The sequence below is a fragment of the Pan paniscus genome, chromosome 2 (assembly GCF_029289425.2).
Source record: "Pan paniscus chromosome 2, NHGRI_mPanPan1-v2.0_pri, whole genome shotgun sequence".
NCBI classification, from domain to species: domain Eukaryota; kingdom Metazoa; phylum Chordata; class Mammalia; order Primates; family Hominidae; genus Pan; species Pan paniscus.
The window spans coordinates 11,304,042-11,320,819 of NC_085926.1; the positions used below are offsets into that span (position 1 = coordinate 11,304,042).

The 16,778-nt window shown below is 41.7% G+C and overlaps 1 protein-coding gene across 8 annotated transcripts in view; it reads left to right on the forward strand.

Moving 5' to 3' along the window:
• Positions 1 to 16,778, forward strand: part of ATG7 (autophagy related 7) — a 280,261-nt gene that overhangs the window by 35,430 nt on the left and 228,053 nt on the right. For all 8 annotated transcript variants that reach the window (XM_055109494.2, XM_003826264.5, XM_055109495.2 and 5 more), the window contains exons 5-7: positions 987 to 1,064; positions 5,326 to 5,442; positions 7,365 to 7,514. In XM_055109494.2, coding sequence (XP_054965469.1) covers positions 987 to 1,064; positions 5,326 to 5,442; positions 7,365 to 7,514 — 345 coding nt within the window. The remainder of the gene's footprint in view (positions 1 to 986; positions 1,065 to 5,325; positions 5,443 to 7,364; positions 7,515 to 16,778) is intronic.

The following is a 16,778-nucleotide window of genomic DNA, read 5'->3' on the forward strand; positions in this document are numbered from 1 at the left end:
TAATCATCTTGGAAAAAAGCAGGTTCCGCCCCCACAGGAATATCCCACCCCTCAACTGGGGCCCAGAATTCTCCTAGCAGCTTCTGCCTCATGCCCCCTCGGCTTACCGGAAACTGGGGGCCTCTCTTCAGTGGTCCAGCTCCTCCAAGGCCAGTATGTCAGTAGCAGGAACTTACTTCTGCTTACTTATTTCCCTCTTCCACCCATACTTAGGGAATGATTCTTATTAGTGCAACTGTTTTGTCTTGCTTAGTAACAGCAAGTTTAGCTACGAATCTTAGCTACAAAAACATCTTGTGATCCACAGCTGCTGACCAGCACCAGCGTTTGCTCCTAGTCTCAGTACTTGCTGAGTATACATAAATTTGAAGTTTGTTCTTCTTTCTTCATCTCTCAGGGCAAGATAATCTCAAATAAGACTTCAAGAAACCTCTATGTGTATTTCACAGCATTTCCTTTGAGAGCCCCTCCCAGGCTCTTTACTCTCCCCGTTCCCCAGCAGAGTCTGCAGAGAATTCCTCCCATAAATTCTACCTACTTCTGTGACAGCAAATCCTACATGGTGGTGAAGTTATACATTTACGCCAGTCTATCTAGACTGCAAGTGTCTTGAGGGTAGGGACTGACTGTGTCTTTTATTTCTGTAACCCTGATGTGCCTGGTATATAGTAGACAATAAGTAAATATTTGCTGAAGGAGATTGTGAAGGCATGAAAATGGCCTGGTTGCCCCCTCGGTGCTGAGATCTGCTGAGAGGAGGCGCCTGGGCTCCCTCACTTGGCTTAGATGTTGAAGGGAGTGTGGCTGGGAGAGAGGCAGTGTGAAGTCGGCAGAGTGAGGTAACAACCCACTTCATTGTTTGGGGTAAGTGGTGCTGGGCCTGTAGGAAAGAAGAGCCTGGTGCTTTTCAGCTCCACACTTCACCTGAGAGTGAGAAACTCAGAGATGCCTGGTAACCTGCCTTGATGCTTTTCTTCTTCTTGCAGATATGGGAATCCATAAAATCAGGCGCTGCTCTTGAAAACCCTGTACTCCTCAACAAGTTCCTCCTCTTGACATTTGCAGTAAGTAAATGGGCTCTCGGTTGCACCGAGGTTGGTGAAATCCCCTGGCTTAGCCCAGTGTACCAGTAGAACAGTCTGCTCTTCTCTCCGAAGCTGCTACCTTCTGTTACTTAAATAATAGCTGTTAACGAAACGCTTATTTGATTAGTGGCCAGATAGTGCTGGCACCTATTACCAATGCTAACTTAATTCACCCCTATGGATCATACTGGCAGTAATTGCATAGTTTATATAACACAGGGCATGATAAAGTCAGGTTCAGGGAATGTGGTTTCATTGTTGCTAATGCCTTTGTTAAATACCATCCTAAATACCATCTAAATAAAGGAAGGGTGCTTCTGGATTAGAGGAGATCACACTGCATAGCTTGACCACAAAATTGCTTGTTGATTTTTTTTTTGTTTTTTTAAAGACAGAAACATGTTTTCTGTAAGCGAAATCTAATTAAAATGAATGTTAAGGGCAGCCTTGAAAAGGAAATCGTATTAGGGTAACATGTGCTGCCCAGTGAAGAAGGGGTAGGATGTAGATGGAAGGACCTGGCCTTGGTGAGGGAAAAGTAGGGAAAAGTAGGGAAAAGGTAAGGGTTGATTATAGAGATACCAGCTATGCATGCATGCGCGTGTGTGCGTACACACACACACAGATACCAGTTATACACAGGCACGCACACACACACAGCAACACACAGATGTGTGTATATATATCTGTGTATATAAAACTAATTCATATCCTTTATTATTATATTGACTATATAACATTCTGTCAAATGTATGTTTCATAGATTCCTGTTATATATTTAGGTGGTTTCTAATATTCACTGTTATAAAAAATGCTAGTCTGGGCACAGTGGCTCATGCTTGTAATACCAGCACTTTGGGAGGCTGAGGCAGGTGGATCACTTGAGGCCAAGAGTTTGAGACCAGCCTGGGCAACACCTTGTCACTTCAAAAAATATAAAAATTAGCCGGGTGTGGTGGTGCCTGCCTGTGGTTCCAGCTACTGGGGAGCTGAGGTGGGAGGATCATCTGAGCCTGGGAGATTGAGGCTGCAGCATGCCATGATTGCACCACTGCACTCCAGCCTGGACAACAGAGTGAGACCCTGTCTCAAAAAAAAAAAAATACTGTGGTATATTGAAAAATATATAATATTAGCCATATTGATCTTTTCTCCTGCTCATTTTACTTCTTTAGAATAAGTTCTTTGGAACGGGCATATAAACACAGTAATGTTGCTGTGTATTAAGTGTGCTGTTTCACCACAGCATCATCAGCTTTGGACATTAATCCTCTTTCCCACTTCTTTTTTTGGCAAGTTTTCCTTCCCTGACCTCCCACCGTTCCTCCTAGATTCCTAGATGCAGGGGAGGCCTCTGATTTATTGCCCAAGGCAAAGGAGGGTATGATAGCAATCAAACAAGGCCAGTGGGTGGCTATCTACAAGGAAAACATTTTCTAACAAGTTATAATGCTTTCTATGTAATAGTGGAGGAGAGAGAAAAATGTTTAAATTTTTTGTCTGATTACTTGGCTCAATTTGGCATTAATAATCTGTCTATACGTTTGGGTAATTCTGTAGTTTTTTTTTTTTTTTTTTTTTTGAGATGGAGTCTCGCTCTGTCACCCAGGCTGGAGTGCAATGGTGCGATGTCGGCTCACTGCAAGCTCTGCCTCCCAGGTTCACGCCATTCTCCTGCCTCAGCCTCCTGAGTAGCCAGGACTACATGCACCTACCACCACACCCGGCTAATTTTTTGTATTTTTAGTAGAGAGGGGGTTTCACCGTGTTAGCCAGGATGGTCTTGATCTCCTGACCTCGTGATCCGCCCGCCTTGGCCTCCCAAAGTGCTGGGATTACAGGCATGAACCACCGCACGCAGCCTGTAGGTTCTTTACTGGGATAAATTGTAAGCATTGCTAGTTAAAGATTTCTAGTTACTTGAACGTCAGTACGCTTTCTGTACCAAGAATTCTCATGGTAGAACATGCTGACAGTTTGCATTTAATGAGAAAAATAACATTAGCTCTTACTTAAAGTTTTAAGGTTTGCCTAGAGTCAGTATGTGTGTTGGTCTTGCTGCCTTGTTTACTGAGCATACTTAGCCTGACTTAAAAAAAATTGTAAGTATCTACTTTTTAAAATCTTCAGACACCAAGGACTTTATGTTTAATTTAATGGAGGTCATTTCTATCCTGAAAAGAATCCTAAGAAATGCAAGCTTTTTGACTTTTGAGGATGACCTGATAAAGTTTCTTAGAATTCGTGAGGTCCGGCCTGGTGCAGTGGTTCATGCCTGTAATCCTAGCGATTTGGGAGGCCGAGGTAGGCGGATTGCCTGAGCTCAGGAGTTTGAGACCAGCTTGGGCAACATAGTTAAACCCCGTATCTACTAAAATTAAAAAAAAAATTAGCTGTGTGTGGCGGCCTGTAGTCCCAACTACTCGGGAGGCTGAGGCAGAAGAATTGCTTGAACCTGGGAGGTGGAGGTTGCAGTGAGCTGAGATTGTTGTGCCGTTGCACTCCAGCCTGTGTGACAGAGCAAGACTGTCTCCAAAAAAAAAAAAAAAAAAAAAAAGATTTTGTGAGTTTCTTCATCTTGAATTGTTTAACCTTTTACTAAATATCGGTTATGACAAATCATTTAAGTACAAAGAAGAGAAAATAATCTCTGGAGGTGTTTTTGCTTTCCTTCTGCTGTTTTTAGGACTCATAGGACTAGACAGTTCATTAATTTCAGCTTTGCAGTTCATTTTGCCATTGTGAAGAGGGAATTTTTTCTTAGTTGATCAATGAATAGCAGAATTAGAGACCGCAGAGATTACAATTATTAGACTTTCTCATCTGTACACATGATTACATATACATTTACATTTTAAAAGTCATCTAGTATGATTTCATTTATATGAAAAGTCCAGACTAGGAAAATCCACAGAGACAGAAAATAGATTAGTGGTTGCCAGGGGATGAGAGGAGGGGGAATGGGGAGTCTCTGCTAATATGTATGAGATTTCTTTTTGGAGTGATGAAAATATTCTGGAATTAATAGTGATGATGGTACAACCATATCACTATACTAAAAAGAAACCACTAAATTGTATACTTTTTAACATGGTGAATTTTATGGAATGTAAATTATATCTCAATAAAAAGTCATCTAACAACCATCCAATTTTAATTCTTAGCAAGATTCAAGAAGAAATATTAATTAGCTACATAAACTGCATTCATATTCAGTGGTCACAGGCTTGTAGGCAAGCTGCCAAATACCCACATATGTCTGGAATGCTACCATGAATTTAATTAAGGCCCCAAAAGCTGTAGGAATTCTGAAGCAAGAGCCATTAGCGTGAGTGGGAACAGTGTCAAAGACAGCCTCACAAATCCTTTCCCCTGGATCTCCTACCCTGGTGGGGGATCGGTCAGATACACCCGTGAAGATGTAACCTCTTCTATTCACCCATCCAGCTTACTACTTAGAGCCTCTCCATGGCTCTAATCATGCACTCGCTTTATCTCTGCTCTGTCCACAAAGTGAGCTGCCTGGTGTCTGGGACTGGGGTTTATTCATCTTATTGTCAGTGTCTTATGTTTTGCCTTGTACATAGCAAGGGCTTGATAGTTGTTGACTTAAATCCACTAAGCCATTTCCAAAAGCAATATTGTATTATTTCAGGCATGCATACATATGTGAATAGCACAGCTTCCTTAATAACATGTAATTTATTTGATTGTGAAGAGAATGGTAACTGTTTGGAAGTTGTGCTTCTGTAGATAGTACATTAAGTATGTATGGTCAGTGGAAAAAAGCTTAAGTTTTGGAAGCAGAGTTCTGATCTCTTCTCTGCCCCTTGCCATCTTTTTTGTTGTTGTTTAGGTTTTTTACCCCTTTGTAAGATTCAGTCTTCTGTTTATAAAATGGGATAATAGTAATTACCTCCCAGGGGGGTTTTGTAGGTTAAAGGATGATGATGATAATATCAATTACATATTGCACATTTTCTGTTAGCAAGTGGCCAATAAAGTATATTATGTTTGTCATCATATTATTAGTGGTGGTATATGAGACTATTTTGGGAATACAAAAGTCCTTTATTTGATCATGAGTTCTGTTGGGGATGAGGATATTTGATAAGCTGGACAGACTTTGTTTGCATCAGCTTTGCTATCTTAATTGGCCTTGAGAAGCTACATTAATAGATGCATTTCACCTTAACTTAATGGTGCTATTCTAATAACTTATTTATACTTTTTTTTCTAGGATCTAAAGAAGTACCACTTCTACTATTGGTTTTGCTATCCTGCCCTCTGTCTTCCAGAGAGTTTACCTCTCATTCAGGGGCCAGTGGGTTTGGATCAAAGGTTTTCACTAAAACAGGTATCAACAAATAACCAAAATGCACATAAAATTGGGTTGAATGTGCAAGAGTAGTTATGTAGTTCTTTCCAAAGACAAACAGGCACTTCTCTGGATGAAGACGTGGTAACTGAAATCCTCCAAAGGTGGTACTAGGAGCAGACTTATTTAGAAAATGTTTGTAAAGTCATTTTTTTGTATCTATATTTATATATGTTTTGAGACTGGGTCTCACCCCCATTACGCAGGCTGGAGTGCAGTAGCACGATCACAGCTCACTGTAGCTTCAACTTCTCAGGCTCAGGTGATCCTCTCATCTCAGCCTCCTGAGCACCTGGGACTACAGGCATCCCATCACACCTGGCTAATGTTTGTCTTTTAATAGATATGGGGTTTTGCCATGTTGGCCAGGCTGGTCTTCAACACCTGGGCTCAAGCAATCTGTCCACCTCAGCCTCCCAAAGTGCTGGGATTACAGGCATGAGCCACCCTGCCTGGTCTGTAAAGTCATTTTGAAGATGTAGTGCACAGTAATTTTCCAGGTTTTCAGTGGTATTTGGTGAAATGCTAAGCCAGTAAGGGGGAATTATAGGAATATTTAGAAACACCGAAAGAATTTACCAAAATGTGGTCTTCATTTTCAATGTGGGGAAACATAAGGCAGTATACTCTGGGAAAGAGTCTTTGAAACAAAACAGAAGGCATTCTCCTACCCTTGTACCAAGTTGCAGAACTTTTCTACCTGGAGCAGTACATGCAGAGTTAGTCGGTGACATTTGGGATAGATAATCAGTTCATTAGAGATGGTTCCCAGAAGAGCAGTTAAAATAATCAGGCTGGTAGAACAGAGACCCTAAACTAGAGAATTCTGATTGTTGTTAAGGCAAAGATTATGTGTCAAGATGATTTGAATTCTTGAAACACATCAATCACTAAAGCCCTGAATACTGAAGCCATCATTCAGGGAGCTCTCTTGGAGCTGTTCAGGGAGCAGCCATTATTGATTAAAATTTTTTTTTTTTTTTTTTGTTTGTACAAATCCGAGGTTGTGGTTTTGTGGAACTAATTTCCCAAGAAGAAATATAAGTAGGGAAAAAGGATTTTGGCTGAGGATTGACTGCTGGCAGGTATGGGGTTTCTTTTATTGAGGACAAAAATGTTCTGTAATTATTGCTGTGGTGGTTGCATAACCCTGTGAACATACTAAAAAAACCAACAACACATTGCATTATGTACTTTAAATGGGTGAATTGGGCCAGGCACGGTGGCTCACAACTATAGTGTAATTCCAGCACTTTGGAACGCAGAGGTGAGCATACCACTTGAGCTCAGGAGTTCAAGACCAGCCTGGGCAATATCGTGAAACCCTATCTCTATAAAAAATACAAAAAAGTTAGCTGAGCATGGTGGTGTGTGCCTATGGTCCCAGCTACTCAGGAGGCTGAGGTAGGAGGATTGATTGAGCCCAGCAGGTCGAGGCTGCAGTGAGCTGTGATTGCCTGGGTGACAGAGCAAGACCCTGTCTCAAAAAGTAGTAAATGGGTGAGTTGTATGGTATGTTAGTCATGTCTCAGTAAAGCTGTTGAAGATTATGGAAAGGTTCAGGGTAAAATTCATCAGGGGTAGATTCATGTTGGGTTATCATAGGAGAGAAAGAATGTTTCGTTACTGCTCTAAAACTCTGACAGCTTAGGGAACTACCATGTTGTAGTCCCTTTGTGCCCCTAAGACACACACCACCATGCCCCTGGAAAGTGTTATATAAAAGCTAAGTGGTATTATTTGGAGGCACTTCTATGTTCACTTGCTGTAATAGAGTAAGAGGAGTGTGATCAGTCATTTCTAGTCTTCTGGTTTTAAGGTACCTTTTTTTTGAGTTAGTTTTTAGCCCAGAACTAGATATGTAATTTTCTAGAGAATAACAATGTGTTTTCTGTTTTCAGATTGAAGCACTAGAGTGTGCATATGATAATCTTTGTCAAACAGAAGGAGTCACAGCTCTTCCTTACTTCTTAATCAAGTATGATGAGAACACGGTGCTGGTTTCCTTGCTTAAACACTACAGTGATTTCTTCCAAGGTCAAAGGACGAAGGTCAGATAAACTTTGAGTATCATTTTATTATATAGTTTTTAAAAAAATCTGAAGTTCATGTTACAAGAGACCACTGCAAAATTCAAACTTGTTTAGATTTCCTTAGCCTTCAAAGGATGTTTAAGAACATTTCCTTATCTCTATCCTCTCCCACCCCTACAGTTATCGAATCAGCTCCTCTAGGTTTTTCTAGCTCTACTACAGCTCAGAATAATTTTGATACCTTACTCTTTTTGTTTGTTTGTTTGTTTGAGATGGAGTCTCGCACTGTTGCCTGGGCTGGAGCGCAGTGGCGCAATCTTGGCTTACTGCAACCTCTGCCTTCCTGGTTCAAGCGATTCTCCTGGTCAGCCTCCCGAGTAGCTGGGACTATAGGTGCCCGCCACCATGCCTGGCTAATTTTTTGTATTTTTAGTAGAGATGGGGTTTCACTATGTTGGCCAGGCTGGTCTTGAATGCGTGACCTGCCTCGGCCTCCCAAAGTGCTGGGATTATAGGCGTGAGCCACTGTGCCCAGCCAATACCTTACTCTCTATTAGTGCTAAAGTTATTTCCATTTTCCCTCCTGATGTATTTTACCCTCTATGTTTTAATTTTTATTCCCAGAACTACCCTGTAGTTCAGGCCCCTCATATCACACTCCTGGACACTTAGAATCTTGTTTCCATGTTGTGCAACACTACTGTAGAAGAATCTCCCTTGAACTACCCACATTTAGTGTATCATTCATTGACCAAGAGCATAATGGTGTCTTCCTTCTGGCTCCAAGCTGCCTTTCCTGCCTTATCTTCCATTATTTTCCTCATAAAGCATTGCTCCAGCTAATCTGATCTATTTTTCTCCAGAATCTCCATCCCCTTCCTGTCAGATACACCTAAAACTTTTTTTGTATCTTTGTTTTTCATCATGTTGTATCATCTTCCTAAAACATGTTCTACTTGTGAAAACCCTAAGAAATTCTCTCTGTCTTATTGAAATTCTATCTCCACTGTGAAGCATTTTCATGGTGTGGCCATATATGATCTATCCCTATCTGAAGTCACTGCATTTATTCCCTGATCCTCATTTGCAGGTCCAGTACCTTGTACAAGTTTCTTTTTGTGCCATATTAGACTGTAAGCTCCAAGAGGGCAGGGCCCAAGTCTTATGAATTTGTGTCTGCATAGTGTCTAGTACTTGTCTGAGGCCCTCAATAAAATTCTTTTGAATGAATGAAAGAGTACTGTAAATGTCTTTTAGAAGTGATCAGATATATAGGAAGTTGTCTTAGCCATACAGGAGACTATGAATTAAAAATAACAAAGATTTATGAGTGTTATGAAGTTCTGAAATCAAATGGAATCATCTCCATAGCCATGTGAATATATCAGAGCTGAAAAAAGGAAAGCCTTTAACTGACGGTCTGGTTATTCTTTAGCCTGAACTTAGGATGACTTTTTTTTTTAAAAGCACATTTTAAAATCAACTACATTTACATTTTATTTTTCAGAGGAAGCCCACCTCCCCTTTTTTGTTGTATTTTTATTAGAGATGGGGTTTCACCGTGTTAGCCAGGATGGTCTTGATCTCCTGGCCTTGTGATCCGCCCACCTCGGCCTCCCAAAGTGCTGAGATTACAGGCGTGAGCCACCACTCCTGGCCCAGAGGAAGCCCTTTTTAAATTGAGGACTGAAGATTGAATTTTTATTAAAATTCTTTCCCCCAGGTGATTTCACAGAACCACAGCTAAATTAGTATAGCAATAAGACCGTTAATAATTTAAAGTCCAATCTAGTGTGAAGTCCTCTTGTCATAGCAGGCAGGATTAAATGGCCTGTGTTTGGAAGCGACCGTAGGTCAGGTTGTATGTGGTAAATAAGTGGTCCTCCCCAAAGTGCAGCTCTGCCAAAATAATAACAGTTTGAACAGTGCTTTACAATTAATTTAAAAGGGACTTTCACATACTTGATCTTTTTATGATAAGTCTGTGAAACAAGTGTTAGTTACTACCTGTGGTTAGTTAATTAGTATCTGCATTTTCTGTTTGAGACTCAAAGTCACACGACCACATTGTCTGATTCCGAAGCCTATTCCCTTTCTTTCTTTTTGTTTTTTTGTTTTTTTTTGTTTTTGAGGCAGAGTCTTGCTCTGTCGCCCAGGCTGAAGTACAGTGGCACGATCTCGGCTCACTGCAACCTCCGCCTCCCGGCTTCAAGTGATTCTCCTGCCTCAGCCTCCCAAGCAGCTGGGACTACAGGTGCGCACCATCATGCCCAGCTAATTTTTGTATTTTTAGTAGAGATGGGGTTTCACCATATTGGCCAGGCTAGTCTCAAACTCCTGACCTCGTGATCCTCCTGCCTCACCCTCCCAAAGTGCTGGGATTACAGGCGTGAGCCACTGTGCCCGGCCACAAGCCTATGGCCTTTCTACCATTCCCTTGACCTTGGGGAAACTGCATAACTTTTCTTTGTATTAGTTTATCTGTTAAATGGTGATAATGCCACCTCCTTATAAGGTTTTGTGAGGATTAAACATGATAATGTGAATAAAATGCCGAGCACATGGTAGATGCTCAATATGTATCCACTTCCTTTATGTTTCAACAGCAGTATATTTTGAAAGACAACAAATCTCTGGGGTCTCCTCTGAAGTGCTCTGAGGGATTCACCAGTGCCCTGTCCCTGAGACTAACTGCCTGTCTGCTTGTCGGATTCAGGCACACTATCCTTCACTTGGTTAGGGTGGTATCTCAGGAAAGCCTGGAATTACTCAGCACACGTGATGAACACCTCCTTATGGGCCAGAAATTTTGAGATACAGTTGTACTTGTTCTCACACCACCTAAGGTCTTCTAGAGGAGATGAGACATTGACCTGTGGAAAGTTAAGTAAAAATTCAAGTAATGGAAGATAAGTTCAGAGAATTGATACGGGTGATACTTTGGTTGGTCTTCTATGCCTTATCTTATTCTAGGAAAGATCACCAGAAGCCTTAGAGCATGACGGCCTCATAGGAGTTTTATAGCCTTCATGCTGCCTTTCCTACCTGTGGCCCTGAATGTTCCCGTCTCTCCTCCACACTGCTGTCCAAGTGCATTTTCTAACGTGTAAATTTGATCATGTAACTCTTCTACTTAAAACCCTTCTAAGGTTCCTGTTGACTTCGGGATAACGTTGAAACTACTTAGCTTGGCGTTTGAGGTCTCTTCAGTTCCGGTTCCTGTCCACCACTAGCCTCATTTGATATTTCCCAAGATACATCCTGTGCTCTGGCTACCCCTGTGCCCTCCAAATGCTGCAGCTTCCCCCATCTCTCTGCCTGCAGACATCTGTCTGTCTCCCTTCTGTCACCTGGCTGCTGCCTCACCTACCTTTCTGATTCATTACCCCAGGAAGCACTGGCTGATTGCTTGCGCCATTTCATTTCTCTCTTCTGTGTTCTGGTAGCAGCCTCCTTCCTAGCACTGACTAGTCTCCAAAGTAATAGTTGATTTGCTTTTCTGCCTGCCCCATATCCCCAGCCTGTGAGCAACTTTAGCACAGAATCTTGTTTGTCCCCACTCTGCATCCTCAACATTTAGTGCAATGCTGGACACTTAAGAGACACATGATGTGAGAATGCTGAGAGGAAAGAGAGGGAATTGTGGACTGGTATGAAAATTAAAGAAGGTTTTTGCCGGGGGCAGGGCCGAACCCTAGAGAAATAATTTCTAGACATCATTTTCAGTGGTTCTTGCTTTTATTGCATTAACCTTGTTCACTCTCTTTAGCATGATTCCAGTTTCCCTTTGAGCCACGACATTTCCTTGAAGGTTTTCACCCTCTTTTTTCAAAAATAGGGATTCTTTTCAGTATGAAATCCTGCACTTGTGTTCTGGCTCCATGTTTTACTTGATTCTGCCCCCTCCTCCTCCTACCAGCACTTTGTTCCCTGAAAAGTCACTGCTGCTCTTTGAGCCCTGTGTCCTCATGTGTAGGATGGAGAAATGTTGGAATCCCTCTGAGTTTCTCTCTTCAACCTGTTTCTCTTTTGGGTTATCTCATTGTGCCTACAACTCCAGAAACCATTTCCTCCCAAGTAATTCAATTTTCTCCCACCGGCCTGAACCTCCCTCTGGACCCCGGGCCATATTATCCAGCCACCTGCTTGCCTCCTTCTGTACCTTACAATCTTTGCCCCAAGGCTGGTCCTTTTCTGGCTTCATTGGCTCAGAATGATGCTGCTTCTATCCAGTCACACAAGCCAGAAATCTGGTTATCCTACCGGACAGCTGTCTTCCCCCTACCACCCCTGTGTCTTGTGGATTTCATGTCCTGAATGTCTCTCAGCCTACCACCTTGCGTTTCTTCTGCCACCACCTCAATCTCTGCTATACTGCAGCAGCTTCCTAACAAGCCTCCTTGTATCTACTGTGGGCCTCTCCAGTTCATTCCCATATCATCCCCACAGTTTTCCTTAGAAAAGCAGATCTGATCGTGTCCCTATCATAATGAAACACCTGAATGTCTTCTTCCCTGTGCTCTAAGAGTAGGGGCTAAATTCTTTAATACGGCCTACAAAAGTCTGTGTGGCCTGGCCCCTGTGGGCATCCAGCCCCAAGTCATTCCGTGTTCCCTGCCACAGGGCTTTTGCATGCACCTTTTGCCTGGAACTCTCTTCTCTCTCTTTTCTTTACTTCTACCCCTCCCTCCCCCTACCTCCCCTTTGCTCTGTTAAGTGCTCACTCTTTCAAGGAAACCTTCCCTGACCTCTATAAAAAGGTTTATTCCTTCTGTTGCGAGCTCTCATAGCACTGTGCATCCCTTCTTCTTTTTTTTTTTTTTTTTGAGATGGAGTTTCACTCTTTGTTGCCCAGGCTGGAGTGCAATGGCATGTTGTTGGCTCACTGCAACCTCTGCCTCCTGGGTCCAAGTGATTCTCCTGCCTCAGCCTCCTGAGTAGCTGAGATTACAGGCATACGCCACCATACCTGGCTAATTTTTTAATCTTTAGTAGAGATGGGGTTTCGCCATGTTGGCCGGGCCAGTCTCCTACTCCTGACCTCAGGTGATCCACCCACCACAGCCTCCCAAAGTGCTGGGATTACAGGCGTGAACCACCACACCTGGTCCATAATTTTACATTTTCTTGAGTGATCTTTGATTAATATATTTTTCTCCCATTTAAATGTAAGCTCTACCAGGACAGGTGCCCTATCTTTGATTTCCCACCATTGTTTCTGCATCCCATGGCATCATGCCTGGTGTGTAAAATGCAATGGAAGGATGAATTCATGCATAAATGAGTTGTGAAGACTGGAGATTGCTCATGGGAAGCACCTGGGTCAGTGCCTGGCACACAGTAGGCCTTCAGTGAGTAGAGGGTAGCTCTTATTATTAGTTCATTGTAAGTGTTCTCTTTAATGTGAGCATTCTGTTGTCTGGTTAAGGCCACGTATTTTACAAAGACTTTCCCAAATTGTCTGTACACCTCAATTTATGTCTAATGAGTTACACGCATGGTTACTGGCGTGACAGGAGACAGAATACAGGGGAGGTATATGATCTGCATGGCTGATTCAGAGCAGGGGTTCTTAATTTGGAGTAGGGTGCAGATGCGTAATGTCTGGGAATGTTTTGGAAGTAATGGATCCTCACCCTAGAAAAATCCACATGTGCACACAGTTCTGCGTCTAATGTCAGAGACGCACAGAGCGCTGACATGCTTGGAGGAAGATGAAGGAAAAGACAGGAGTTAGCATGCCTAGTGGGGAGCCTATGGATTGTTAAGGTCAGGAGGTGAATGAGTCCTCTTTGTTCCAAGTCAGAGTGGGAGCTTTGCGTGTGGAGGTACTGTTCACTTGTGTGTGAAGCCTTGGCTGACTATGAGAGAGTGGGTACCTGCCCCTGAAGAGGACACATTGCCAGCCACCAACAGCTGGGACTGCCATGGTCTCAGTTTTGACCGTGTGACCAGCATGCAGCTGGTCACTCATACATGTTATCACTTATCCTTACATGCCCTGCAAAGTGAGAAGTGTTGTCTGCATTTTACAGATGAGATGAATGGAAAAGAGACTAGGGAATGGAAGCCTCTTCACATGTGAATGATCTTACCTCCTACAGTGAGAATGCTTCCTATAGTGAAAAAGGAAGCAGCCATTTTTTTCTGCTCAGCTCACAATGTGTTGGGGTAGAGTAGGAAGGCCAGACTTCAGTTCCCAACAGCTTAATGGGTCGAACCCTCTGAGCCTCAGTTTCCTCAGTGTGTATAAGCATACAGTAACAACACCCCCTTCCTTGTAGGTGGCTGTGAGAACTAAGAGTCATTAAGTTTCACTCACATGTTCTAATTGTTCCCACTATATTTTCTTAGAATGTTTTTCAGTTTTCATTTTCAAAGGAAAATTTTCTTTGATTAACCCCAGTTTCCAGCTATTCCATAAAAATGGAGTTTTAAGGTCCCGAGTCACACAGCCAACTCTGCCTTTACCAAAGGAAGGCACAAGAGAAGCCCCTCCTGAGATTGGCAGGGTTGCCAGTTCAGCAGCCCCCGGGACATCCAAGAAAGTTTTACCAGTTCACTGATGGTACGGTCTTTAAATGAAAGCTCAAAAGCAAATGCGCCTGTGATTGGTTTCATCTCACTTCTTGGGTGATGTATGGTTGTTACTGTGATTGCTTAATGCTGGAGTTCTTTGTCATTTATAGTTAAAAATACCTGTTATAACCCAATATATGTCTTTGAATCTGCACCCACACATACACATAACAAACAAGACTTTCGCAAAATAATGCTTTCCTTTATTCTGTTTTATCTTTTTGAAAAATTCTAGTTGTGACCCAGTAAATGATTTAAGAATCGCAAATAGCTCACCACCTGCAGTTTGAAAAATGCTTTGTGACCATTTTATGACCATTTTGGAAATACTGGCAAATAAATGAACTGTACTAGGTGAGGTTCCATTCATTAGTTTTATTTCCAGCTATATATCTCTGTTTTTAAAATGTCGCAAAGGTTTTCAGCTATTCTTTTACATTTTTAGGTTTTTTTAATATACAAACTTTTTGTATATTTCCTTTTAATACTGTGCATTTTTTAAAACTAAGATTGTACAGTATTTTGTTTTATTGTAGCATTTTAGCATAACAGTATTATATTCTACACAACATCCTTTTTAATGGATGTATGATAGTATTTTTACCAAGGTTTTGACATTTATATTTCTCATAATTTTTTCACTATTAGGACTGCTTTGTGCATCAAATTTTTCCTCTTTTTCCTCTCCTTATCCCCTGTAGTTTTAATTATTTCCATAGAAAAGATGTCTAGATGTGGAATTACTGCGTTACAGAGTTTGAGGCTGAGCGTGGTGGCTCACGCCTGTAATCCCAGCACTCTGGGAGACGTAGGTGAGAGGATTGTTTGAGGCCAGGAATTCAAGACCAGCATGGGCAACATAGCAGGACTCTGTCTCTACAAAAAATTTAAAAATTAGCTAGGTGTGGTGGCACACACTTGTAGTCCAAGATACTCTGAAGGCTGAGGCAGGAAGATTCCTTGAGCCCAGGAATTTGAGTCTGCAGTGAACTGTGATCATGCCACTGCACTCTAGCCTGGGCAACAGAATGAAACTGTCAAAAAAAAAAAGTTAGAACATGTTAAGGTTCATAATCAGCGGTGTGCTGGTAAATGTTTAACAGCCAGCTCTTGTGAGGTAGGAATAGTCCTGATTTTGTAGTGTTTTCTTACTTGTATGGTACCAGTACTCCCACCATGGCCAATTGCAGGCTACCAGTGTGAAGTCCTGGAATGCCGAATTGAAAAGAGACGTTAACAGTTGGCTCCCAGAAGCCTGTATGGGCCAACTCCAGCACAACACTGCTTATCATAAATGTTTCCCCCAGACCCTGCCAGCTTCGCTCCTACCAGCTGTGTACCCTTACCAGGATCAGATGTTGTAGTATTGTACACATGTGTTAGGTTGAAAACGGGCCTTAAGTTCTTCTCTCAATGAAATGTGGATTCCACAGTCGCACTCCATTGCTACAACAGATCACCATCTTTCAGGCCAGTTCTTGTGATTACATTAAAAATAGCTCATAACATTGTCCCATTACCAATCTTTTGGGGAAGGTTACTTGACTCTTCTACTTCATTCAGAGCAGTTATTGAAGATTGAATGTTTGGGAAATGTTGTGTAATTTCAACAACATTAGCCTTTAATTCTAGGGCTTTAAAATCTGTGGACAAGAGCAATAGCCAAGGAGCAACAATTTATATGCTGTTAGCTGGGCTCTTTCTTCACTTAGTGATCTCTCCGCATCTTGGCAGCTGTCTGTGACTTTGAAGTGCATTAGGTATTTCAGTTTTTTCCCCCATACTTTAAAAACGTGTAATCTCCTTTGTGCATTTCCTGTTACATCAAGTGTTTGAGTTCTAAAGACAGCCATTTGTTAGATTAGCATGTTTTATGGGATCATTGTGGAACATGTTCTTGCTGAAGACAAGCAAGTTGGCAATTTTGCCCTCTTTTCTTTCTCACAGTGTACTTTTTCAGCAAATTGCTTGGCAGACTGATCATGACTGAATCATTTCAATGAATTGTATGCTCTCAGCCAAGTAGAAAGGAACATTTATTTCATAAAGCTTCTAAACAAAGTTTTTCTTCAGTTACGTTGAGCTTCTTTCTGCTGATTTGTATTACAAAAGGAAGTGATTTGCCCAAGTTCCCACAATTAATTTGTGGCAAAGCCAGTTCTAAAACCAGAACTCCTAGTCAGTGATTATTTATGAAAAATATTTTTTTAAAAATTCTGTTTAACCGTAGTATAAGCTGGCTTACCTAGCATTGTGCCAACTAATCATTCCTCCAATGATTAAGATAGATTCTGAGTTGATTGCTAAAGCACTTAAAGATTTTGGGGTCACTTTTGAATCATCAAAGAAAGATTAAATGATGTTCAGCTTAGTGTTAAATGGATTTTGTCATTTTCCTATTCGACGCCTGCCTTCTGCACTTATGCCTCATATGGGTAGGAAAGTTACCTTAAACCATTTTCAAGCTGACCTGCTTTTAAGGGTAAGTGGTAGATTTTCCTCCTTAGCAGATCATTCCTGCTCTCTATAGCCCATGTTAGGTCAGGTTGCTCTAAGAAACTTATTCCTAGTCTTTTCTGCTCAAAAAAAGATTTTTTTTTCACTATTCTACCCCATTGCCTTTGTCCTTAGGTTAAGAAATATGCTTATTCTTTGAAATTAAGCATCCACTTGTAGCATCTAACATAATATTCTAGTTTATAT